The following is a 25,564-nucleotide window of genomic DNA, read 5'->3' on the forward strand; positions in this document are numbered from 1 at the left end:
TAATGCTCTTTATCCCACCTGGGGGGTGGAGGGGGGTGAACAGAATATGGTCCCCTTCACTTGGAGTTGTTGCTACCCAGGGGAAATGGTTGATGTTTATTTCAAAACGCTGCATGACTTGGCTTGTTTGGTGGTCTCTCATATACTAATACTCTCCATGTTGTTGTTGTATTATTATTATTATTACTATTATTTTTTGCCATTTGTAGCAAATAAGTTTTGTTCAAACTGCCAAAAGGGGGTAAATTGGAATATATTGATTGTGATGCAAAGGTATGAGCTGTTTGTGTAACTGCCTTTCCAAACGCTTCCGAGTCTTTTCTGTCTCCCTGCACCTCACTGCTCTGGCTGGGCAGCTGTGACAGTGTGTCTGTGTGTAGGCAAGAGGTTAGCAAAGAAGGGGAAATTAAAACAATGTTGTACATTATATAGTTACCAGCTATTGAAAAACCTATTTTGTATGCAAGACAGCAGTGTAGAGATATATGGAAAGCCTTGGGCTAAGTACAGAAGATAATTACATTTGGAATTTTACTGAGTTAAGTCATTTATAGCTTCAAATAGTTGGAGAGAAAAATCAGCAAAACCACACTTAAACTTCTTGTTGTTACTTTTCAAGATAAGCATTTTTAAAAAAATGCCTTTTATCTTCTTATCTTACAAATTACCCTTTTTCTTTCATAGATATTTCCTAAATTTTACTTTAAGGAACACGCTGGTCATGACACTCTTTCACTATTAGCTGAAGCAATATAAACTATTTTAATACAAGTTTTATAAAAATCAAACTACCAGTCATAAAATATCAGAGTCTTGCAGAAAATGTTATGAGAAATGGTCTGTTATTTTATCAAGTTTCTCGGGAATTAGGAAAAAAAAAAATCTACAGTCTTCCTGGTAAACTGAGATATGAGATAATCTTTCACCAAGGTGCAGTAATATTGAGGCTGAAGGTAAATCTAGATTCTTCAGTAACAGCTTGAAAAGCATTAATCCTTCTCTCCCACAGCCACTGAGAATGGCTGTGCCTGGAACTACAGGTGGATGCCCTGTGTTAATAGTTGCACAGGACAGTGATATTTGGTTGCCACCCCTCCATAAGCCCTTGACAATACTTCTGAAAGGTTTATCAGCAGTGCATTCTGCTAGTTGCTGTAAATGACTAAGAGTTACAACTTCACACCCATTTGGTTCTGGGAATGCCTCTGAGCTTGGAGTCAATGCAAGGGAAGGCAGCATAAGGTCCCCAAGGCGAGACCGTAATTTCAAAGGGGTAGGAGTGCCAAAAAGTTCTGGATTTGTTTTTGCCAATCTGAGAACAGTAGGTAGAATGAGCTGGAGACCTAATTTAGAAGGGGATAATGATAACAGAGACCATCTATATATTGGCCAGCAAGGACAGGTGGAGGAGGAGGGTGGTCCTACTTCTGAAATGTACCTGTAACTTCCCTGTTTCCCTTCTTCTTTCATCCCATGTATCAATCCTGTGATAGTTTAAAAACACCCTGCCTAAATACGTTCAAGGGTCTGTCCTCCAGTACCTAGTTTGTGTGGCTGTAACTTGGTTTTGCACAGAACTGTAATAAAACCAAAAGTCTGGCCCAACAGTGGGGTGTTCAGTGACATGGTCTGAAGACCACTGACCTCACATAGTGGAGCATCACCAAGATGATGATGCTCCCCAAGCCCTGTGGAGGCTGAGTTGTGTGAGTTAGATACAAAAGGGAGCCATAGCCTCTCCCAGTGACCCACAGTGCTCAGCACTGGTGAGCAGCTGTGCCTTACAGTGGAACTGTGAAGTATCACCTACTGTTCAGACTCCAGGACCATGGCAGGATCTACATACCACACCATTCCGTGCATGTACAACCCCATCAAAACAAATTCATTCCGCCTGATAGGCACGCTCCAGGTTTTGAGTGTGATGGACCCAAATGCAAACCTTTCCTTTTTTTCTTTATGTTCTTATTTATTTTATGCACAATAGTTTTATCAGTGTTACAGACAGAGTTAAGTGTAATATCTTTTAAAGAAAGTAATTTTGAATCAAAATTTTGGAAAGAAACAGGTCAGATCTATTTTGTGTTTGATTGCAAATGCCCTTTGCAAAAATCTTGAAGTTGGGTCTCAGCATTCCCATCACAAACATACTTAAAAAATCACAGACAAGGTAGAGATCGTCTCATATTTCACTTTGTTTAAACCATCTTGACATGATCATTTGTTGCCATTATAAATAGTGAGAATTGGGCTGTTGGGTAAAACACAAACACAGGAACATATCCTATCCCTAGCTAGTTCTTAGCTGGAATAGAACATCCATTTTGCAGCACCACCTTTGAGTGGGAAAACATTTCAGGATAGCAACAAGGCTGTGATAAGTTTAGAGAAATATCTTGCAATGGGACAAAATTAAGAAGCTGGCCATTTTCAGTGCAGTGAAAACACTGCTTGGGCCTGCTTTCTTACAGCATCCATTGACACTCTTGGCAAGTGGATCCTAAACCTTTATAGTGCACAGCCTAACTAGGTGTGGAATGGGAGGGCTGTGTCTTGGCTGCCTCTTGCATCGCCCATGAGTGACTTCCTTCTCCTTTGTCCTTGGTCTGTACAAAATCCTGCTGCTGAAGTGCTCTCCCCTTTTGATGTGGCTGTGCTCCCACTGAATGCCCTCATGCTCATTTTTCCATTTCTGCTTCTTGCCATTATTTTTTGTCTGGTTTCTCTCCTGTGCAATTTCTCCATCATCTAAGCCTCTAATGCCTTTTCTCTGATTCCTTGGTCACCCTGTTGCCTTGAGCCCATTCTGGCCTGTACTTTCTGTGCTTTCCTCTCCTAGCTTTCCTACTGGTGTAGTTTTAGGATTTAACCTCTCCAGGACAAGGTTTGTGTCTTGGTGTCCAAGCTCACAAAGCTTATTACCTTTCTCTGGGTGTGTTTTCTGTTGAACCACAGTTGGGCACCTGCATCGTGCTTGTACCTCCAGAGGTGAGGGAAACCTCACAAAATCAGGCTTATCATGGAGAACTGGGTGGCCATTTGAGAACTCCCACCGTGCAGAGCTTTCCAAATGGATACAGGAAAAAAAGAAAGAGGCTTTGGATGGGACTGTATTATTTTCCTCACGCGCCCTGTACAGAGCAGATCCTTACATCCATGTCAGAACTGTCCTTGCCGAACAACACTATCAGTAGACCGAGAGCATTTTCCTGCTTGTTGACTAATAATCCCTGTTTCTGGACCATCTGCACTCCAGTGAGTGCCACCAGTGAGAATTTGCTCCCACCAGTGGCCAGGCAAGCCCTTGTGGCTTCTTTAGTATGACCCCCACTGACCAGAGAGGCTACTAGTGACACTCTAGTTTTATATCACTACTGCTTCCTGACCTAAGGGAAAAACAGTTTAAAGAAATTCTTCAGATTTTTTAACTTCTCTTCAGTGCTTTGAAACCGAGAGACCTCTATTTTTCATAATTTAAACTCCTGCCTAACTGGGTGAGTGTTTGAATTCCTAGACTATGACAAAATGCTAGCGTGTGTCTGCCTGAAATGTCGAGAGGATCTTTAATAACCTCCATCCACCAGATTCGGCGTTAAAAGCATTGCTGAGACGATGAGTGAAAACACTACAAACAAGGACCCCGGCGGTGGGGAGGGGGGTGCCCCTCTCCCCGCTCCCCCTCGCCGCGGGGGCCGCAGGAAGCGCGGCAGGGTGTGCCCTGTGCTGCCCGGGTGCCGTCCCCTCCTGCCGCCGTGCCGGGGCTGGCAGGAAGCTCTCAGGTGCCTGCCTTTTGTTTATTTTGGCTACGAGATGTTGTTCTTCTGCAGTAGCCTGCGGACCAAAATTTAATGCACAGATGACCCCGCCAAGCAGCCCGTGTGCCCGGCGACTGCGAGGAATGAGGGACTGCACAACAGAGCTGCACGGAGAGCACAACTAATTCTTGGCTTCGCTTGTTTTGTGTGAAGCATGGCAGCTGAGGGGTGAGCCCTCTCCTTCCTCTGGGGAGGTCCTTGGAGGACTCTCAGAGGGAGAACTTTCTCTGCAGGGCTTCAATAAGAGCCCATCACTGCCATTTGGCTCTCCTGTGAAGGATCCAGCACAGATCTGGGATGAGATTGCAGGAGATCTGCTGTAGGTGTCAGGTTTTCTCTCTTGCCTTTGAGGTTTTTGACCAAGAAAAGAGCAACCATTTGAAAAGCCTGGTGATTTTTGCTTTTGCATTTCCAGAGCGTGCAGTGGTGACACCATTTTTTCCTTTATTTAATTCCTGTTTTGGAAACTCACGTACTGAGTTTTATCCCATTGTGATGCCTTTCTGGCACTCTCAGAAACCCCTTGCCTTGAGAAGAGCAGGACAACCTTGACCATAAGGTTATGAATGGAGATTTATGACCAAGTCTCCTTTTATGTACACTTAGCCCAACTTTACTGCTACAAACAGATGACGATGATAAGGTGGGCAGGTTGTTTAAAGTTTTGCTGGAATGCAAGCACAGTTCTCCTTTTGGCACCAGGAATCTGGCTTGTCTAAAGCAAAAACTCAGCTCTGCAAAAATTGTCATCTGTAAGAACCCGATCCAAGTCCTGTTGGAAGCAGGAACCTTTGTGTTGGGCATGCAGATTAATAGCACTCCATTTTCATTAGTAGTATTCTTAATATCTTTCCGCTGTAGTTTTTTTGAAGAGCAGCTGGAAAAAGTCATATTCACACATTCAAAAAATTCCTTGTTTCCAAAAATAATGAAATTTAGTATCTGTCCAGTGCACTGAAATGAATTGGGAAGCTGACCTGGCTATGGATGCATGCAGTGATCCCGAGACTCCAGCTGTGGCCTGGTGTGGATCTCAACCATAAAATGCAAGAGACATCTAGACCAAGAGCTTTGCCCCAGCTCTTGGACCTGAAGTGACCGATGAAAAAGGGCAAAAACATTGGTCCTGTGGCATTGGGTGCCCCAGGATGAGTGCTCTGGGGTGATTCCTGCTGCTTGCAGCCTTTCCCACCCCACTGCCCTCAGGATTATGCCAGAGGGATGCTGGCAGCTTCCAGAGCAGGACCTGCCACTCACTTGGGGTACCCCTGCTGAGGTCCCAGCTTGGCTTCCCAGGGTGACCTGCCAAGGGCTCTGTCACCTTCTCAAGTAAAATCCAGGTGCTTTTGGAGCTGAGGCTGCCGACGAGCCCCGCAGAGCTGCCTCGTGTGGTTTAACCACCGCTGTCTGCGCTTGCTGCATGTGCCACAAAGCCTGTAGATGACGTAAAGCCACAGCCCATCTGTGCTGCTTGTTTTCTGGTCTGAAAGGAGGAAAATGCATCCTGGAGCCACTGCCCTGCTTGCTTTCTGCTGCGCCTCCTGAGCCAGAGTGGGGCTGGTTAATAAACATGATTCACTGTTGTCTTTTAGCTGTCAGGGCTGGAGTGAAGCTCTTGGTGCCAGCAGGTCTAGCTCTTCTCACTCGAGGGCTAATGCATTTTGCTTTGGGAAATAGTGACACCCAGCACCACGCGTTAGCTTTACCTCACGAATAGGCCATATACAATTTCCAAACTACTCAGCAATAAAACTCTTCTGTCTCATGCCTCGGTGCCAGCTGTTTAATTAGGAATAAGCAGAGGCTGGGGTTTATTTGTACGAGTAACAGAGGGTATTTTTTTTCTCTCTCCTTTCAGCTTGCAAAAGATAAAGAGCGCCTGCAAGCCATGATGACACACCTGCATGTGAAGTCAACTGAACCAAAAGCCACCCCTCAGCCCGTAAGTACAAACTCGTGCCGAAAACAAAAAACAACCCTCACAACAGACCTCTCTTTCCTGTTCCCCACTGGAGTCTGGCCCACTCCAGAGCTGGGTGAGGGGAGGAGATGTGAAGTGCAGTTGGGTTTTGTCATCCCTCTGTCTTCAGGGAGTTTCAAAGTCAAATTTTCTTCTAAAGCTGATGCACTGGGCCTTTTTCTGGCCTCATGTACTAGCCTGTGAGTCACTTTACATCAGTCTGACTGGGATGAAATCTTAGGAAGTGTCAGGAAGGAGTTGTAATTAAATTATATTTAGTATATTTATTTTGCTTTCTCCCTGTCTGACAGACATTTACAATAGAAGAGACTCTTAACTGCACATTTTGATGATAATCACGGTTACCCAGTATCAGGTTTTATACTGTTGAAACTGAGAAGTGAAACCTTCTCCACTCCAGATTGCTCTTTGAAAAAGGGGAAGCAGGAGAAGTAAATGGCTTTGCAGCCCAAGAAAACTCCTGGATACCCTCAAACCCATGCAAATCCCTCATCTCCTTCCTTGGCTGAAATGACTCTTCTTCAGGTGTTGTTTTCTCCCAACCTCTTAATGCTGAAAATGTTCCTTGGAGCTTCCAATGATTATTCAAAATGGAGAGAGTGCTTTGCTTCTTGATTTTAAGATTTGTAAGATTTAAAGGTACACTGGCTTTATTTGATTTTGCTTTGAGTCATTGTGTGAAAATTAATTGAGCGTTGACAATCTATAGTTAGTACCAGCAATTTTAATCAATATGCAATGATGCAGCATAATGACAAAGTATTGGTTTATCTGTTTTGACTGATTTTTTTTCTATAAATAAAGCAAACACACACCCATATATGTATGATTTATGGTGATAGAAATAAAAAGGAGTCAGACTATTAACCCAGCAAATATGGTAGCCTGCCAAGATGCAGTTGGTAGACAAAATTAATGTCTGAAACAGAACACATTACAGAGATAGAGAACATAAAATCATTAAACACTTCGCGCACACATTTTTACTAGAAAAGGATTTCTCAGTTTCCATGTAGTTGGAAATAAATGGTTGCAGAAGTGCATAGGGAGGCTACTAGACAGAAAATTGCAGGCTATTCAGCAACACTGGAGCAGATGTCAAAGTCAACGGGAAATTTCCTTGCCTTTTTGGAGAGAGTTGAGTGGTACATATAAACCCTTCCATTTAAGCTGTAGAGATGCCTAAAATTGCCTGATCCAGTGGACACCAGCCCTCTAGAGTGGAAACTACTGACAGTGTCTATAAAAATAGCATTCTTCTAGTTCCTCACATCCATCTCAGCCTGAATGCAAATACTTCAGCGCATTGTTGGCAAAGTGCGTAGACCCAACAGAATGGGGAGGAGGTTTGGTTTCTATAGCTCTTACTGGATTAAAAATTAAAACAGCGGAATAATCTGGGAGTCTCAAAGCGCTCTGCCTTGAGGCCTTTCATAACAGCAGTGCCCCTCAGGAGGAGGGATTACAAACCGAAGGGAGGAAATCGTCAGAAGGCGAGCGGGGTTTGGCAAAGGCAGCTCGTGACCGACGCGCGGCCGCGGAGGGCAGGAAGCTTTGGCGGGGCTTGTAGGCTACGGAGATACCAGGCGGTGTCGCCATGAAGATTAGTGTTAACAGCTAATAAACAGGGAAAAGCAGCGGAAAAAAACCCTCGAACGCAGGGGGAAAAGGGCTGTCTTGATTAGTGTTAAAAATGTTTTACATTCTGGAAAATTATAGCTTTGTTGGGGACCTCCTACTAAATTTATTTTTAACTGCTCTATTGAAAATTCTGTACCACTAGTCAACATTATCTCTCAGTTGCTCAGCACAGTGTTTCTTTATTAAAAGAAATAGGCATGAATATTTTTGACTGAAAAATTAATAGCTTTTGAATTCATACACAGCAGGTTTTCTTTTGCAAAGAAGTCCAATATCGCTGCACAGCACTTCTATAACCATTTATTTAGAGTCCAAGTCAAACCTTTGACAGCTAGAGCAGTGTTACAAGCCAACATAAAGAACTCCAAGATGTAAACCAACAATAGGCAGTCTGTGTGAGGTTTGCCATTGTCAAATACATAGATTGTTTGGATTAGTTTATGTAAATGTACTGTTGTATTACCCTTTGGAAAAAAAAAGATCACATTTGTGTATGAAAAGTGGTTTCGTTCACAGGCAGCATTATAAATTCCTTATCCTTTAACTTACATGTTAGAAGTAAAAATTGGTGCCTGACAGGCCTATATTGTGTGGCACTCTGTTGTTGGATTGAAACTGCCTTCTTTTCATTTATTGAAATATAGAAAAATTTATTATAGATACCATCTGATAAATCAGAAATTATTAAAATATGTATAGGTGAAGCATTTGAAAATCAATTATAAAACGTAGAAGTATAGTGTTTTGCATAAATTGTGCTTTCCTAGTGAAAAAAATACACAGGCATTGCATAGACTCTGTTAGACCCTCATCCTTTTAACTCAGTGGGATAGGACTTTGGTAAAAAGATCTGATGACCATTATTGCACTGCAAAGTAGTCTTTACATCCAGTAATTAATTTTTTTTCTGCCAACATAACTAATGCAAGGTGTATGTTAGAACTAATATATTACGGTGCTTTGGTGATTTTAAAGGAAAAGACGGCTGTGAATCCAAACATAGCAGTGAATTGGGATTTAAAATTACAGCCTTTTCATGACTGAGGAAATGTTTTTATTCTACTTAAAGGATCTTAATGCTTGTTTTAAACTGTTTTGCTGCTGGCAGGTTATATGGGTGTCTGTGTTAACCACATGCCATGTGTAATCCACACTGACCAGTGGTACCATATTTGCCTTTTGAGCTCTGGGCAGTAGCTGAGTGGGTGGTGTTGGACCAGTTGGACCACAGCCAAATTCTTGATGGTTGTGCATCAGTTCAAAACCCAACCCAGCTTTGGGTAAGGGTTACTTGTCTGGTTTAGCTGTGTCCATCCATCTCATCCCCACCTTTAGGTGGCTTTAGCTCCTTGCAGTAATACTGAGCTTAAGGGTGGTGGAGTGGCCCCTGCATTTTAACCCACCCAGATATCTGTTCATTAAAGTTCTCTGGACCTACTGAAGCTGATAAGATTCAAGCACCTTCCTATATAGTGTGGTGGTAGATGGCCCAAATCCCTGGCAGATGGGTACCTGAGTGGGGAGGTCACTGTCCGTGCCTGGTGTGCTGCTCCCTAGGGCCTTCTGGGCAGAGAGGAGGGGGTGTGGAGGGGGAACACTCCAGGAGCTGGGGCAGCACTCAGGACCACCTTTAAAGATGCACAGCTTTATAATTAAAATGCTCAATGGCAGCACTTTTAAAAAAAATTGAGGAATCGCACAACTTAACACTCGGGGCAGGCAGAGTTGTTCCTCTTTGTGCTACACGTGTTGTTTTGGTGGGACTAAAGGCCTGACTCTAGTGAGAACAAAGCTGTCTGAGGCAGAACGTGCTGTGACGTGTTCCGGTGAGGTGAATTTTTTTCAAGGTAAAAAAACCAAAACCACAACACAAAAGCCGGAACAACAATTTCTCAAGAATTGTCACCCTGGTTTTGCTATTAAGAAACCTTCCCCAACATGGTCTTTTCATCGGTGTTAGCCATCAGCATAATAGGTTCAAATGGAAATGTGCTTTCTTTTGGGAGGATTAACTTATGTCGAAGTTCATAGGAAGGGAGGGAGAAGGAAAAAGCATCAACCAACAAGTAATTCTTCATACTAGGTGTTATAACCATCTTTTAAAAATAGAAAACTTTTAAAGACACTTTGGCACTTTAAATAAGATGCACTGCTAGATATCCCTTCTTTAATGTACCTTTTTTTCCCCTTAACCATAGCAGTTATGATTGTTTTGAAATACTGTTTTTAGCAACTGTAATAACAAAGCATTAAAAAAAAAAAAAGAGTCTTTTAACTGTTGAGGTAATGACTGAGCATTTTAGCTGCTGTAGCCGTACTTTATAGTTTGAAAAAATAACGATACGCAGCAATAAAGAGAGATTCTCAAGCACAACAAAAGCTGTTTTTATATACTGGTTTTCATTAAGTCTCACTCCTCAGCTTCAGTTTCCTTAGTATTTCTGCCAATAACAACACCTGCTAAGTGATTGCTGCCTGCCAGGCTCTGCATCCAATACACTAATGTGTCCAGGCTGAAACAGGGAGAGGAAGACACAGCACTGAACTAAGTTTTAGGCCGAGTATTCACTTTCTCTCTCGCCCTCGGTGTTAAGAAAATGAGTTTCTGCTCCAAAGTATTTCAGTCTCAGGAACTCAGTGCAGATAAATCCTCAGCCCCAGTTGGGCCCAGAGCAGCAAGCTTCCATCACAGAGGAGTCACTGCCCTGCAGCAGTGGGTATGGCCCCACCGTGACACTTAGAAACATATATATATATTTCTTCTTTTAAAAGAGTTTCAGGGCTGTTTTTATGTGCAGCCACTATTGTCATGTAAAATGTTTACACAAAAAGAAATCAGACTTAGCCCTAGTGGGAGAGCCACTTACTGGAAATCTGTTTTACAGGGTGAAGGAGAGGGTTGCCTTTCTGCCTTGTTTATACCTAAAGAAAAAAGAAAATGACTCAGTTTTCACCTTTAATAGGAAGACACGACTGTTTCTTGAAAGGGAAGGTTAATAATAAAATCCTAAGCAGGATATTGAATGCTGAAACAATTATGGCATTTATGATGAAGTCAAAACAGTATGAGGAAATATTCTCAAAAACCAAAACTGAATGAAGGAACCAACAAGGTTCAGTGATTGAATTTACCGAATTTTAGGACCTAAAACTGTTGTGGGCCTTGGTGGGTTTTCCGTTGGTTTTTTTCCTTCTTATTTTTGGTTGAGTTTTTTTTGAAGGCTGGAAGAAATCTTCCCTTCCCCCCATCCCCAGTACAAACATTACGAAAACATTTAACTCCTTGGTGCAAGGGTGTACTCAGAGAGCACCCACATTGTGTCTTGCTGCAGTGCAAGAACACTTGAATGTTGAAGTCCTCACTCTGTGACTCGGGCTCCCTTCCCTCTGCCAGCAGCGATACCTCATCCAAAAATTACGGTATGTGGGAAACAGGCGGCTGTGTACAAAATACCAACTCGAACAACTTTTCTAATCATAGTAACTTGTTTTTAAATAGCAAATGCAAACAGGGAGAAACCGTGTCGAGTTTCCATCAGGAAAAGAAACCCTCCCAGCCCAGTCCCTCCCTGATCTTTGCCCTGCACAGTCATCCATGGCCGCTTCCACGTTTCTAATTGACGCCAATATTAAGATTTAATAGTTTACCATTCAGATTAATAATTCAAGATGGCAACAAAACCAACACCATTCATAATTTGTTATTCTGCTCTAATTCACAACCGATTTTTCAGCCTTGGCGCTATCGATGCAACAAAGAAAGCAGCAGTGAAGGCTGTGGAGGGAGCGCAGCCCTCTCCTCCCTTACCCTGGCTCGGGTTTGGGGAACCCAGCTGGAAGAGGAGCATGTCATCAAATAAAACACGGAAAAAGGAAAAACTTTGCTAGCAATGGACAAGGTCGTGTTTCATTAACTTGTTGGTTCAGGCTCACAAATGGTCGTCGGAGGTGAAACGCGGCAGACTCGCTGCGTTCCAGCTTTTTGTTCTCTCTTTCCTCACAGACTGCAGTCATGTTTAATTTGGAAACTGGGCTCCTTTGGCAAATTAGCAATTAGAACAATTTTGTGGGAATATGTATATGTGTCATTAGGTTTCCTGCAAATTAATAGCGAGAGCAGAGGTCAGGCAGAAATTTTCCACTTGACTGCAGCTCCTCTGTTGAGATTTGGCACTTTGTTTTGGAACGGCCACAGCTGCTCAAAGCCACAGTCTTCCTTTAGGAACTGTCTTTTAATTAGTTTACCTCGTAGCCATTATTACAAATATTACTGCCTCCCCTCCTTGAAATAAAATTACTGTTTCTACAAAATATTCCGGTGACATCTTGCACCACTGCACATTGATGGTGGGGTCACTTGGATGCAGCGTTTAATCATTAGATCACCTCCATAAGCATCTCCTAATTAGAGTCCTTACAATACAATTTTATCTGGTAATTAGCTGAGATTGGCTGCTTCCTCTGTAGCTTATTAGTGGCAGCCCAGCAGTGGGTGTGAATCACAGTGTCATTTGTCAAGCCTGTTAAAGCCCCCCCCCTTTGCTCGTCCTCTTCTGTGTTTATTCCTCATCGCTACCTATGCTGAAAAGCCTAAAGAAATTTAACTTGATTCAGATTCTTTAAGCAGGGAACACTGACCTTTGTGGATCCTTTCTCACAGTTCCCCAGTAGAAACAGATTAAATGTTAAGTTTTTACATGCTGAAAAAGGAAGGGGACTCTTTTGAAATGGAGTAGTTGGAGCCGTAATGATGAAGCAGGAGCAGTGATCTTTCCAACAGGAGGGCCTGGCTGCTGAGCCTGCGCTGAGAAGGGCACTTAAAATTGATGCAGATTTCCTCGCAGTTATTGGACTGTTAAAATGTCCATTTAGAAACTGAGATAAAATACAGTAGATTTAATTTCATGGTGAGACCTGTCAGTTGCACTATTATTATCATCACTGGTCCTTTTATCATATGTAATAGATGGATAGATGGATAACAGGGAGACATTACTATCTATATGTCCCTAATCAGTGTCCTTAAATCATGCCAGTCAACGAGCGGTCTGGGTGGCATGTGGTGGCAGTGCCTGGCACCATGAGGTTTCAAACAGGTGGGCTCAGTTCCAGGCTGCAGGTAGTGGTTCAGACCAGAATAGGACTCTGGGAAATCGATACCTGTATTTCACCACCATCATCCCTTTCTGGGTTCACACTCTGTGGCTTTGCCACAAAGTGTTAAATATTTCCCACTGGAAGGCGAGTTGTTTGTAAGCACCTGCACAGAAAGGTGAATGTTTGCAGGTCTGCTGCTCACCACCTCCCTGTGGCACCAGCCTGTGCTGGGTGTTTGTGTCCGGGGCTTCCCCTCAGCTCACTCCTTCTCACCATCGGGAAGGAAAAGCAATCACAATTTATATTCCCTTGGTTCCACCCTTTCCGTGGGCGATGGGCTTTTTGCGTTGGTATCCTCTCTGTAATGCTACAGCTCTTTATTTTCCACTAACTTTGTTTTGGATAAATCCTATTATTTTTATAAAGAAACGTTATTTGGGGCTATTAACTTGTATGAGGGCTGCTAATAGGAGTTTTCTTATCTGGGTACTTTCATACGAGGAAAATTATTACAGTGCCTTATGGATAAACATGAGATATTTGGGGGCATAGCTGCATCGTGTGCCTTGCCTTCATCTCTGAAGGTTTAATGTCCAGCAAAAGAGGAATTTTAATCATGAACAAAAGTTGTAAAATTCTGGCCCTGTTAAATTCAGTAGGAATTTTGCTACCAACTTCAGTGAGGTCAGGATTTCACCAATATTATTTGCAAAATTGCCTAAGGGAAGGAAATGTGAAAGTAGTCAAAGAGCCTTTTTCGCAGTCTTCTTCTCTGATGTTGTAGTTAAGGGATCGGATTGTTTGTTTAAAATACTTCAGCAGGAGTGACCTATTGAGACTGAGCGTCGTCTTTCAAAGGACGTTGTAGGGCAAAAAAAAAGGGTCGGGGAGGAATGTGGATGCTGGTTATATAAATAGGGTTGTGTATCGAAAACACTCGGGTTGGAGCTGGGTTTGATACCCAATTCCGGGGGCAGGTGTGTTTTACAGCCTGCTGGGGCACGGTACCACATGAGTGGGGCTGGGCTTCGTGCAGGTAATGCTGATGCCTTCCGTCCGAGAAGGAAAAGAAAGAGTGGTACCACTTGTGCTGGGCTGAACGCTCATAGTATTTCATGCACTGTGATTAATTAAATTATTCCAGTGTTAACCTACTCTGGGCTTTGCTTTTAAAATGGATGAACAGAGAGGAGGAAAAAAAAAAAAGAAAAGCCCAAATGTTGAAGAGAGATATTGCATTTCTCCCTAGCACGTCCCTAGGAAAGTCTTGCCTTTTATTTTAAGCCTTATGCCTTCAATGAAATATCCAAGAAGACTGATTAGAAGCCATGCATAATGATGGAATGGAAATCAGAGAGGTGTGGGGTTTAGACTGTGAAACAATGAAACCTGAAGTAAAATATTAAAACGATTATGTACTGTGTGAGATCTTGCTTTAAGGTTTAGATAAAAATTCATGATTTGTACTTCTGGCAGCAGGCTACATTGTTCTGTTTTTAAAACCTATTCGGAAATGTATATATTTATTTCCCTTTGGTGTCTCCTAAAGGAGATGTTAAAGCAGCACTTTGTGCCGAGCGCTCGGGCTGTGGGGTCTGCTCCGAACTGAGGGACACTCCACGTGAAGAATTTTCTCCGCAGCCCTTAATTATCAGGAAACGCTGTTTGTAACAAAACCCTCGTCCTTCCCTCCGCAGCTGAATCTGGTATCGAGCGTCACGCTTTCCAAGACCGCGTCCGAGGCGTCTCCGCAGAGCTTACCTCATACTCCCACCACCCCGACTGCGCCCATCACTCCCGTCACGCAGGGACCGTCGGTCATCACTACCACGAGCATGCACAACGTCGGACCCATCCGGAGGCGGTACTCGGATAAATACAACGTCCCCATTTCTTCAGGTAAGGGGGTTCCGGTGGCACAGCCCCCCCGTGGTGGGGGCGATTGCTGCTGCCCGTGGCCCGGTGGCACCAGGCTGTGATGATAACAGAACAACTCCTCTTATTTAGCAGATATTGCCCAGAACCAAGAATTTTATAAGAACGCAGAAGTTAGACCACCATTCACATATGCATCTTTAATTAGACAGGTAAGATGAGCCAAACACACGCGTTCGGATTAGGAAAAAAAATGCCTCCCTATATGTGCACACTCTGGATTAAATAGATTTTCAAACCTTTGGTATGTAAGCGTGCTCAAATGCTCAAACCTTTACTATAAGGGTTTTTAGAACTGCAATATATAACATAATTGCTTTTGATTAAGTATTACAATACGATGTGATTATTAGGAAATTCATTTCACACAACAGTGAAAATGAGCCTGTTTAAAGATGGCAAGTCAATTATCACAAGCTACAGTAATCTCTGATCCCTAGAATTAATCTGAGCTCTAAATAATTACTGAGCTTTAATCAGCTAGTGAAATGTTTTGCATTTCTCTTTGATTCTGCTTTATGAATGACTAATAAATTAATATTTCTGTAAGGAAACAGAAATAAAAACTCAAAACAATTAGATAATTCCATTTTGAATTTTGCCATTGAACTGTTAAATACAGCCATTAATCTTAGTTCATATTGTGAAAACCCTCCTTCGGATTTTTTTGCTCCAGATCTCTTCTTTTTCATTCTTTCTTCCTTTTCTTCCCTTTTTGTGCGGGGCGAAGTAAAACTGTGAGTGTATTTTGTACTGGCGTGCTCGTAACTGATCTTGCAATCGCTTTGCTTCACAAGGCCATCCTGGAATCTCCCGAAAAACAGCTAACACTAAACGAAATCTACAACTGGTTCACGCGAATGTTCGCTTACTTCCGACGCAACGCGGCGACGTGGAAGGTAAGCCCGAGCCTGCCTCTGCCTCTTGCCTTTGCTGTCTGCCATGTACAGAACAGGCACTGCTGATGACATAACAAATTGTACCGACATGTGGACGTGAAAATTTAGATCGGCAGTTTTGACACTCGCTGGGTGCCTTATCTGCAGGAACAATTCGATATTTGGCAGAAAAATTCTTCTGCCTTTGAAAACCACTAATTGAATCCCCATTATTGGCTTTTATGTTCTGTGATTATGCCACGAGTTCCTCTGTGTGGTTGCTACGAGCAGGGAAACTCAAGCCCTTCAGCTGGAACGTATTAGAAAAGGGAAAAAAAAAAAAAAAGAGGTAAAAAAAAAGTTCTTGTGTCAGTAGAAGATACACTGTTTGTCTTTTTAGTTATGCAAGCTGTAATCACAACAACCACTTCTTTTCCCTAGGATCTATAGATCAGTGGATTTCTTTCCTCAATCAGTTGACTCATAACTACATATACAGCTCCGTTACAACCTTCCTCTCTGTTTTTTTTTAATCATACAGCAGAAGCTTATTGAATGTAATATGCAAGAAGCAAACTCCACAATAAGAAATGTCTTTAACAGAAATAAACTTGGGTTTTGGCACTTCAATTTCTTTCCATCACTACCACAGATAGGTAAAAAGTTTGGGGAGTTAATTTTATATTTTGGAGGGACCACTTTTTCCCTTATATATAGCACTTTAATATCCCCATTGGCTTCTGAATCCAGTGCAATTACTAATGAATGAATCAAATAACAGGATCTTGCATCACTGTAAAACTTGCACCCTGGTGCTTGGAGCCCCTCTTAATCTAGACAGCTCTCTTCCTCTCAGACAACTTCAAATGACCAGGTAGGATGAATAGGTCCCATACATGCTGTCCCATCAGCTCTTTCTGTTTTCCCTGTCTCAGCCTGCATTTAGGATTAATTCCTTCAGAGGATGGAGCTAAAAATGGTCCTTGGAAGTTAGCTTGGTTTTTAGTGGCATGGTTTGCTTTTAATTCAGATCCCAGCTCAATTTTGTACATATTCAGACTTGGTCTAGAAACTCTTAAGTTCAGGAAAAGTTTCTGTGATTGCTGCTTTGATTCTTCCCTGCAGTTGGAAAACATGAGCAGTGTTTCACTTTGCAGCTTCCTTACTATCCAGAAAGGAAATTAACTTTCCCTGATTTAAGATCCTTTTAGACCTGCCTGTCTTTTGCTGCTGGAGTGGTTCCAGTAGGACTTTCAGCAGCTGCAGGTGTGGGTGCTAAAGTAAAAATCCTATTTAGTTCCAGCAGCAAAGGGAAGTGGAGGGAGGAGTGGAAGAAGGCAGCAGGCAGCCCTGGCTGTATCTCCTGTGAGGCTAGTTTTGGGAATTAGCTTTTTGCATCCCATAAAATCTAGTCCCAGAAGCCACATGCAGATAGAGAAGAGGAGCAAAGAGGCTGAGCTACAGATCCTCGGGCTTGCAGAAGGGCAGGGTGTGTCCTGGGGAGATCCCTCCTTGGACACTTTGACTTTCTGCAGGTGTCCAGGTCCTGTTTCCTGTAACAGGGAAAAGGAAAGCTTCACCCCAGATCCAGCAGCACCAGCAAAATTGGCGACTGCTTGGAGTAATGCGGGGTTTTGTGCTGGAGACTGCTCAGATTTCTGCCAGCCTTCGGGAACAGCAGGGATGAAAATGCAGCCCTGGATTGGCATGATGGGAAGCCCACGGGGCGCAGAACGAGCACAAGGGGCTAATTGCAGAATCAGAATAATTTGAATATATATGTGCTGATTTGCGCTCACCTTCAGCTAATGCTTAGGGGGCGTTTGGGTCAGTGTTCCCCAAGTTTAGGGTCAGGGTTTGGTGAGGGAAAGCTTCCCTGAACCCTATTTCAAAAACACAGAAGAGTGCAGGAATAAAGACCTTTAAAAAATGAGCCTCTTTCCCAAAATGCAGTACGGCAGAGCCGGAGCAGTTATTAAAATAACAAACCCTTTCATTTACTACATTCAAGCATGTTCAGGGTAATTTTTCTGCAAAAGTGGCTTGCATACAAATATTTTTAACAAGGTAAATATATAATCTTACAATAATAGCTCCTAATTTTTCTGTTAAGCTGATTGCTGGGGGAGCACTGTGAACTGGTTCTGACAGGTCAGAGGCAATGTCTGTTTGCTTTTATTTTTTGGAGTAATTTGCTGGCACTGAGTCACAGCCATGAGGCACAGGCTGCAGGTGTGGCTCCAACACGTTGGGGTATTGTTCAAATAAAACTGTTAGATAGCAAGTATCCAGAGGCAGGGGAAACACAACAATTTCTTTCTGGCATGAATTCCTTAAATAAGGGATCACATGGAAAATAGGAAGTGAGGGCAACACTTCGTGGATGTCTTGTAAACACTCGACTTGTCTGTTTCAACATATCAAGAACCCAGTCCTGCAGCCTTAACCATCAATTGCACATGGACTTCAAGAGAACAAGAACAGATTGTAAAGTATTTCTCCAATATTAAATTCATTTAAAGGAGAACACAAATATTTCTGCTCAACCCTGTATTTAGAGACTATTTACAAACTCCGAGGACTCCCTTCGCTGAGCTTTGCCGTGTGTGTTTGATCAACTGCTGTATGAACCACAAGATCAGTTTTCACTGGGGGAAATAGTGTTATTATTCTTACATTTTGCTCCAGACTTGACAGTGTTCCCATTTTCACAGGAAACTGCCTGAGTTACCCAGATGTGGGCCAGCAGCCCTGTGTCGGGTTGCACTAGTGCGGCACCCACCAGCAGTTGCTGAGCTGGCTGATTTTAGCTCGTAAGGTGTGGGGCGTTTACATGTTTTTCCTCCACCTCAATATCAGAGATTTTGCCAAAAATGTCAACAGTAGTGAAATCTGGAAGAGGTGGGAGGGAAAAAAAATATCATTAAAAAATAAGAACAGAAAAAAGTAAGAGTAGAAGGAAGCAGCCCTGATGGACAGGTTGATTTTCTACTAGATTTTCTGCCTTGCTGAGAGGAAAAGCATATTCAAGGTTTATTTTTCCACCAGTTCAGAAGCAGATCAGTGTGGAAAAGCCAGACTGCCTGGATTGGGCACCTACAGCCAGAGGAGATGCACTCAAGCATCTGCTGAGCAAAGGCAGTTCAAAACCCAAATCTTCCACCCGTATTGGGGTGGGAGTGTGAGGACTGCACTTGCCATGGCAGGGAATTGGAGAAGGAGCAGAAGACTCTTTGCCTTCCCCTCCCAGCACACACACCACCGCCTCCTAATTTCCATGACAAATGCTCCGTGCATACCCTTTGTTTGCACAGTCATTTAGACATTCATGATTAGAGCTGCCTTTCACCATCCAGTCCCCATGTTCATGAAAAAAAGGATGATGATGATGTCGGAAGGAAAAAAATTGTCGTCTCCTGGTTTCCTAGACCCAGGCCATGTGTTTGGCTGGCTTTATGCCTGCTAACAAGTCAACCAGATTGACTGAATCAATGGTGCCAGTGAGGATGGAGTTTGTTCGCCGGCAGATTTTCCGCAAATGGCTTCTCCTGTTTTCCTGGTTTCCCAAGCAGTGCTGGGGACAAGCTCCATGTACAAATTCCATGAACAATGGCTTCGTAGAATCATAGAGTCATTAAAGTGGAAAAAATCTTTTAAGATCATCAAGTCCAACCATTGCAGTAGGCTATTTGCTCAGAAAACTCCTGAAGCAGGGAAGGAGCATGGCACTCAATTTGAGGAGTAACAAGGCTCTCATCACCATCTCGGAGCAGGGATGGAAAAGCCAGCAGCCTGCAGTGCCTCATTGTGTCCAGCCTCAGCACGTTGAAGGGGTTGGCTGGGCTCATCCTTCCTGATGCAGGACGGACGTCCAGGCATCGGATGCCATGAGCGTGGGTCCCTCTGCATGATGAACTGTGGGGATATTATCACTTTGTTTCGGAGAGCCCTCCTCATGTTTTCACTTGGCAGAGGCTCAGATCAGTCACTACAGTAGTCTGCCAGAAATAGGAGCCAACTTCCATATAAGAGCAAGCCGTGGAGGCAGGAGTTGGTGCCGGCCGGCCGGTGGGGTGCTGCCGAGGCCCTGGTCCGTGCCGTGGGTGTGGAGGGAGGTTCAGCACCTGATTCACATTAGCCCAGCTGTGGGAAACCGCAGCAACACCCGCTCCAGTGCCTCGCTGCTAAATCCAGCCGTCTGTACTTACATGAAATCCTTTCTGTTCTTTCTAACTGCTTTCTTTTCCAGGAGGGGAGAAAATTCTCTTTGCAGAGCGTATATATTTGTTTTGAAAACGTCTAAGCAATGTTCCTCTTGTGTTGTGTATGAAATGTGCTGTATTCTACAATGTGCATGCTTAAAATGATGGCTGTTCTCAGTCACACTGGGGATAATTGATAAGAATAACTTGAATTTTTAATCTCGGGTTTAAGCTTTCGTATTTATTTTGTCTTTGCAAAATAAGATGTAAAGAGACGGGGAAAGCGAGCGGGTGCGGGGAGGGGAAAGGGGCTTAACATTGCAAAATGAGAACTGTCAAGCTGACTGTGCTGCTGTTCTTGGACAATGATGAGCATTTTCTCATAGAAGGTTTTTGAATGTTTTCTCTTTTATACTTGCTGCAGAATGCAGTGCGTCATAATCTTAGTCTTCACAAGTGTTTTGTGCGAGTAGAAAACGTTAAAGGGGCAGTATGGACAGTGGATGAACTAGAGTTCCAAAAACGAAGGCCACAAAAGATCAGTGGGTATGTCCACCATGTTTGAACTTCTTAGCCTAGCTCGGATCATGCTTACAGTTTAACGTAGAGGCTTTTGGCTGCTAGCTGGTGTTAGACCAACCACAGGTGGTTTCGCATTGTCTCAGTTAAGGGAAACCAAGACAAACATCTCATCACTACTGTTTGTATGCCCACCAGTACCCTGACCCTGCTTGCTTGGTGTTTGTTGCATCACATGCTAGTAGCTTTTAGGTGGCAATGCATATTAACCCTCACAAACCATTTGCTTATGCTTATTGCATTTTATTTTCTTTTTCCTTTTCCCTGTATTTGATGTCTGTTCTGTCCCCGATCCCGTGTCCCTTTGTTTCCACTTCATCTCCTTTGCTGCTGCTCTTGTCCCAGGGTGCCATTCGCACCAACCTCTCACTGCATAAGTGCTTTATCAGAGTAGAGGATGAGTTTGGGTCCTTTTGGACTGTTGATGATGAAGAGTTTAAACGTGGCCGTCATATTCAACGAGGCCGTCCTCGAAAATACTGCCCTGATGAAAACTTTGGCGAGCTTGTTGCACAGTAAGAGCTTTTACTTGCTTTAATTTTTTTTTTCTGCTGTTGCTTTGCTTTGCATGATTTACCCATCTCATGTAGACTTGCATTTCACGAAATAGTGACATCACCTTTGCTGCTAAAGAAACTAAATTTTTGGTCGTTATGTGTATTTTGTGTGTCCTACTCTGATAATCCAAATGCCTGTAGTAATAACTCTACTGTGACATGTTTGTTAAAGCATTTATTTATAGAGCAGTGTAGACTAAGATAATTATCCGCGCTAGCGCAGATATGCTGCTGTAGACGTGTCAGGAAGACAGATATATGCCAGGAAAGGCTTCAGATAAGTTTTAATTCTGATATTTTCCTTTGCTTTCAATTGTATGCTTTGTTTTGCAACTCTTAATCGGAAAGAGTAAGGTACTTACAAGACAGAAATGCTGAATTCACTTTAAAGAGTTTGAAAATGCAGTGAGACCGGCTGTAAAGATGATAATGAACAGGCCATCCTGTGCCTACAACAACCCTGCACCAATATTCCTGGGGCTCCCAAAGCGATTTTCTTTGACCTTTGCTTGAAGGCCATCTCTCCAGGACAACTGATCCTTGCTGGTTCCTCTGCAAGGGTCTCAGTTAAGACTCTGCTCACCGTGATTTATTCCCACATGAAAAAAATAAAAATATGCCCAGTGAGCGATAAAACTTATGGGAGATTTTTTGCATTGGCACTTTTAACCCAGTTTCTATTTTGTGTTTCTTTTAATTTTATTTTTACCCTCTGGTGGAACCAGTGATATTTAGATGCCTCCTAAAGGGAGAGTGGATATGCTCAGCATTCATATTCCTCAAATCTGGCCCCTTACGTAAAGTCAGCTAAAATAGGGGTCCGGTGTGGTGCACCAGAATATTTTTTATTCAGAGAGCCTTTAGGGCAGTGTGGTGGTTTGCGTGGGCCTCCTGCCCTTGCCGCCTCCGTGCCCACGGACTGTTTGGGGCGATGGTGTGGGCAGCCCCTCGCCGTGGCCACTGCCCGTTTGCCTGGCAAGAAATAACACAGCTCAGATCCTCTCTCACCACGGCCCCCGCTGTGCTGGGAGAGACTGTGCTGCCAGCGACTTGAGAGTAATTTGGATGAAGCACTATTTAAAATGTCCCGTGATGCTTTTGATCGTTGCCTCCTCACGGTGGACCTTTACGTGGTAACTGCCTCCCAGACATGATGAAAATGGGAGGATTTCTCCTGAATGCAGCTAAAATGAGCAGAGATGCCAAGATGTGCTACTAACGCAGGCTAGTAGAACACATGGCGAGGTAACGTTGAGAGATAATGATGTTCCTTATTTAGTAAAGGCAAACATGATAACCATAGCTGAAAACTCAGATAATTTCTTTAAATTAAAAAAAAAAAGAGAAATGAAAGAGAACTCATGGAAAACCAGTCTCAGCTCTAGTTTTCTGGTGTGGGAGGAAGCATTACATGCTTGAAACAGTCGCACAGAAGTTGGTTGCATTTAACTCTCCTTTTTATGTTTTTCTTATGCAGTAACCCTTCTCTTATTAAAAACATACAGACCAGCCACACCTACTGCACACCTCTCAATGCTGCTTTACAGGTAAGATTAATGACTGTAGCAAATATGCAACAGAGGCGTGTGTCTTCCCCACTCATTTCAAAATATATTAGCCTTGCTCTAATTAGATATTAAATTTTAATTCCGTTAAACTTTTTTCTTAAGTGCATAAAGCATCATAGTCCCTGGAGGCAAACACATATCAGGCTGCTTCAGCATTAGCTAGATGCTTAGCATTTTGAATATTGTGGCAAAAAAATTAAAAGTTCACTTATTAATATTTATCAGCAGTATCATAATTTCCATCCTCTTATTTCAGAATTTCACTTGAGGCAAAAATACCACAAGTGTAATTACTCTAGCACAGCTATTAATGTGCTGAATGATAGGATACTGCGGCACGTGACCTTCTATTGTTCATGGCTTTAAAGAGAAAGCAGATCATTTTTCCCCCTTTTCTTTTAAGGGCTATTTTTGCATATCTTCCTATTGTTGGTAAAAAATAAACGGTGCAATTCCTATAGAAAAAAAAAAAGATAATTTTTATTGGTTTAAGCTGTAATTGTAAGACAAAAATTCTGGTTTTTCACAATGCAGAAATATACAAAGTGTCAGTGCACAGTTAATAACTTGAAACCTAAAAATGTGCATTTCTCCAGCCCTTTTTCAAGTACTCTTTTTACCCTCTCAACAAATTCCTCAGTCTGGCTCAAAAACTCCCGGTCAAGTCATTATGTGCTGTATAAACCTCAGAGATACAAATGCATTACCGTGCCCTGGATTTGCAGTGGGGTCTGTGGGTCTGTGTGTGGGTTCAAACCTGTTTTATATGGTGTGAACTAATCCAGGAGGCAACACCCTGGTTGGTTGTTGGAGGTTGCTTCTCAAGAAGTTCACTGATGGCCATGGGTATTTGCTTGGGCAGTCATGTTTTATGGAAGGTTTAGAAGACTTCTTTTTTTGCAACCAAGAAAGATTATTTGGAGAGAAATGATTTCTTCTCAATATTTGAGTTTATGCAGCAACTCCTGGAAAGCCAAGGAAAGCATGTTTAAACGAAGCAACTGTAAATACCATTCATTAGTAACTTATTTTCCCTTGAGTCTTGTGGAGTGTGATTTTTAAAGACTGCTTTGTCTCCTGAATAGTATTAAGATTACAAGCACATTTTACATTCATGAGGCTGAAAGGCAAAAATGAAATGATCCTGCATTTCTTCACATTGTTAACTATGTGACTAATTTCAATTAATATGCTTATCATATGGAACTGTTCGTGTTTTATTTCTGAAACACGTGTCATTGTCGTCATCTCCATCCATTCTTGTCTTTTGTGATAACCTCCAAACTGTTTCCATTCCCCTCTTTTCCTGGAAGAGCCACGTCCTCTTGCTCCCCTGTAGCATCATATGTGCTGAGAGAGGAACCTGGACCCGATTTGCTACCACTGTGGTCCCTCTAATAAATGGGGGTGAACGGTAATAATTTCACTGAGGCAGGTTCTCTTTTAGGGTGAAAATACAGCAGCAGGTTCCTCACTTCTCTCCCCGCCATTGGATTTTGGAGGCAAAATCCCAATGGGTGCTCTGGTGCTGCTGGGGGTCTGGAGGAAGCCATGAGGGTGGCGACTGCCATGTGGGTGGTTTGGACCTTGGGCAATGAATTCCTCTGGGACACAAGGACACTTTACCTGCCAGTGCCTACATTCAGTCTAATTAATAATTAATAAGCAGTGTTCCCCCAGATTTTGTGGGCATCTAGGAAGACCTGCTCCTTGAACATCCCTTTGAGCACCACAGCCGCCTCTCCGCTGGCCAGGGAATGCACAGGGGACTGTGTGCTGCTAGGCTGTGGTTTCTTTTCCTGTGGGGTGGCAGAGCTGCCTCTCTCCTTCACCCAGAACCCTCTGACATCTCCTCTATCTGTTTTCCCTCACGGCCAGGGAGAAGAAGCAGCTCTCTCCCCCCTCTGTCTGTGGAAGGTACGGGGACTTCTGCTCTCACCAGTGCTCTCTCTTCCCAGCGGGTCAACAGGGGCTCCCAAAACATCCGCCTCCCCTATTACTATCTTCATAGCAGATACTCCTTGTGTCCCACCTCTCCCCCAGTAAATTGCTTTACTGCAATTACAAGTTATCACTGTGGGTGAAGAACTTGAGTCATTATTTTGCCAAGTGCAGGAAATGTGAACCGTTTTTCGCATACCCTAATCACAATGAGTTTGTCGGTTGTTGAATCAGGAAGATAAAAATAATCCTCCCCGTCAGAATAGCTTTTGTAATCACGTGTGACACATAGGCTACACATGGAGAGGTCAACATAAGGAAGAATAAAAGGGGCTGTGCTCCTGAAGATGTTGTAGTGAGGGCTGGTCCTGCCCTCCCTTCCCATCCTGTCTCCCTCCACCCTGTCTCTGGCTGTGCTTGCCTGGGAAGAACTGCTGGCTCGGCAACAAGCAAGGAGTTTTGTCCCACGAATTAGGAGCAGGCTGAGAGCATTTGGTTTGCATGGATTCCCCTCCCACAGGCAGGGTTTGCATCATGCAGACCCAGACTGATGGATTTTTTTGCTCGGCCACTGCAGCCAGCTGACCTCCCCCAGGAGAAGGTCAAGCACTGCCGAGCCAGCGCCTGTGGTTCTCTGTCGCGGACACAGCTCAGAGAGCCATGGATGATGTCAGTGAGATCTGGCTAGGATGGGTGAAATGGTTAAATGTCCTTCCAGTCCCTGAGCACTGCAGCCTCAGACAGCCTTGCCTCCCATCCCCATGCCTCTCATTCCAGTACCTCCCATCTCCACCAAACACTGGGCTCCTCCGGGGCTTGGGGTTTCTACGCTCCCACCGCTGCCGCGCCGGACACAGGACTGTGCCATCAACATGAGCTAATGCTGACACACAGTAAATATTAGCAGGCAGAATGGTGGGAATCAGAAGCAAAATATTTAACAGTTCATTCTCTTCCTACAAAGATTTCCATTTAGAAAGTTAACTCCAGTGTGCCTCTGCACAGTGTTTCTTTATAACAAGGAAAGATAGAAATAAAATGGTTAAGATCTGTAATAGCTGAGGTAATAGCTGAGTTGCTGAGGTTTAAAAAATTCCACGTGGACTGATTCAGCTCTCACGTATATCAGTGAACTCAGACTGATCCAGTTAGTGCTAACTGCAGCCTCACACGTGTGTCCCAAGGAAAACCAAACTTGGTGATGCTGCGCTCCTGCTTGGTGCCTGCTCACTCCAGTGGGAAGGAGTTATCAGCTGAGCCAGTTCTAATTTTTTCCCAATTTCATTAAAAACAAAGCCCAAACCTAAGCCACAAAAAATACCCCAAAGCCCCAAACATAATTTTGCAAAGAGAAAATAGGGAAAGGACAT

The 25,564-nt window shown here is 43.3% G+C and overlaps 1 protein-coding gene across 33 annotated transcripts in view; it reads left to right on the top strand.

The window, feature by feature from the left end:
* The window catches only part of FOXP1 (forkhead box P1), a 382,430-nt gene that overhangs the window by 345,436 nt on the left and 11,430 nt on the right, over nt 1-25,564 (top strand). For 26 of the 33 annotated variants that reach the window (XM_032699414.1, XM_032699408.1, XM_032699405.1 and 23 more), the window contains 7 exons: nt 5,674-5,757; nt 14,232-14,433; nt 14,542-14,621; nt 15,267-15,368; nt 19,974-20,095; nt 22,163-22,232; nt 24,132-24,170. In XM_032699414.1, coding sequence (XP_032555305.1) covers nt 5,674-5,757; nt 14,232-14,433; nt 14,542-14,621; nt 15,267-15,368; nt 19,974-20,095; nt 22,163-22,232; nt 24,132-24,170 — 699 coding nt within the window. The remainder of the gene's footprint in view (nt 1-5,673; nt 5,758-14,231; nt 14,434-14,541; nt 14,622-15,266; nt 15,369-19,973; nt 20,096-22,162; nt 22,233-24,131; nt 24,171-25,564) is intronic. The other 7 variants (XM_032699429.1, XM_032699434.1, XM_032699402.1 and 4 more) reach the window with 3 other exon arrangements.

Source organism: Chiroxiphia lanceolata, chromosome 11 (assembly GCF_009829145.1).
Source record: "Chiroxiphia lanceolata isolate bChiLan1 chromosome 11, bChiLan1.pri, whole genome shotgun sequence".
Taxonomy (NCBI): domain Eukaryota; kingdom Metazoa; phylum Chordata; class Aves; order Passeriformes; family Pipridae; genus Chiroxiphia; species Chiroxiphia lanceolata.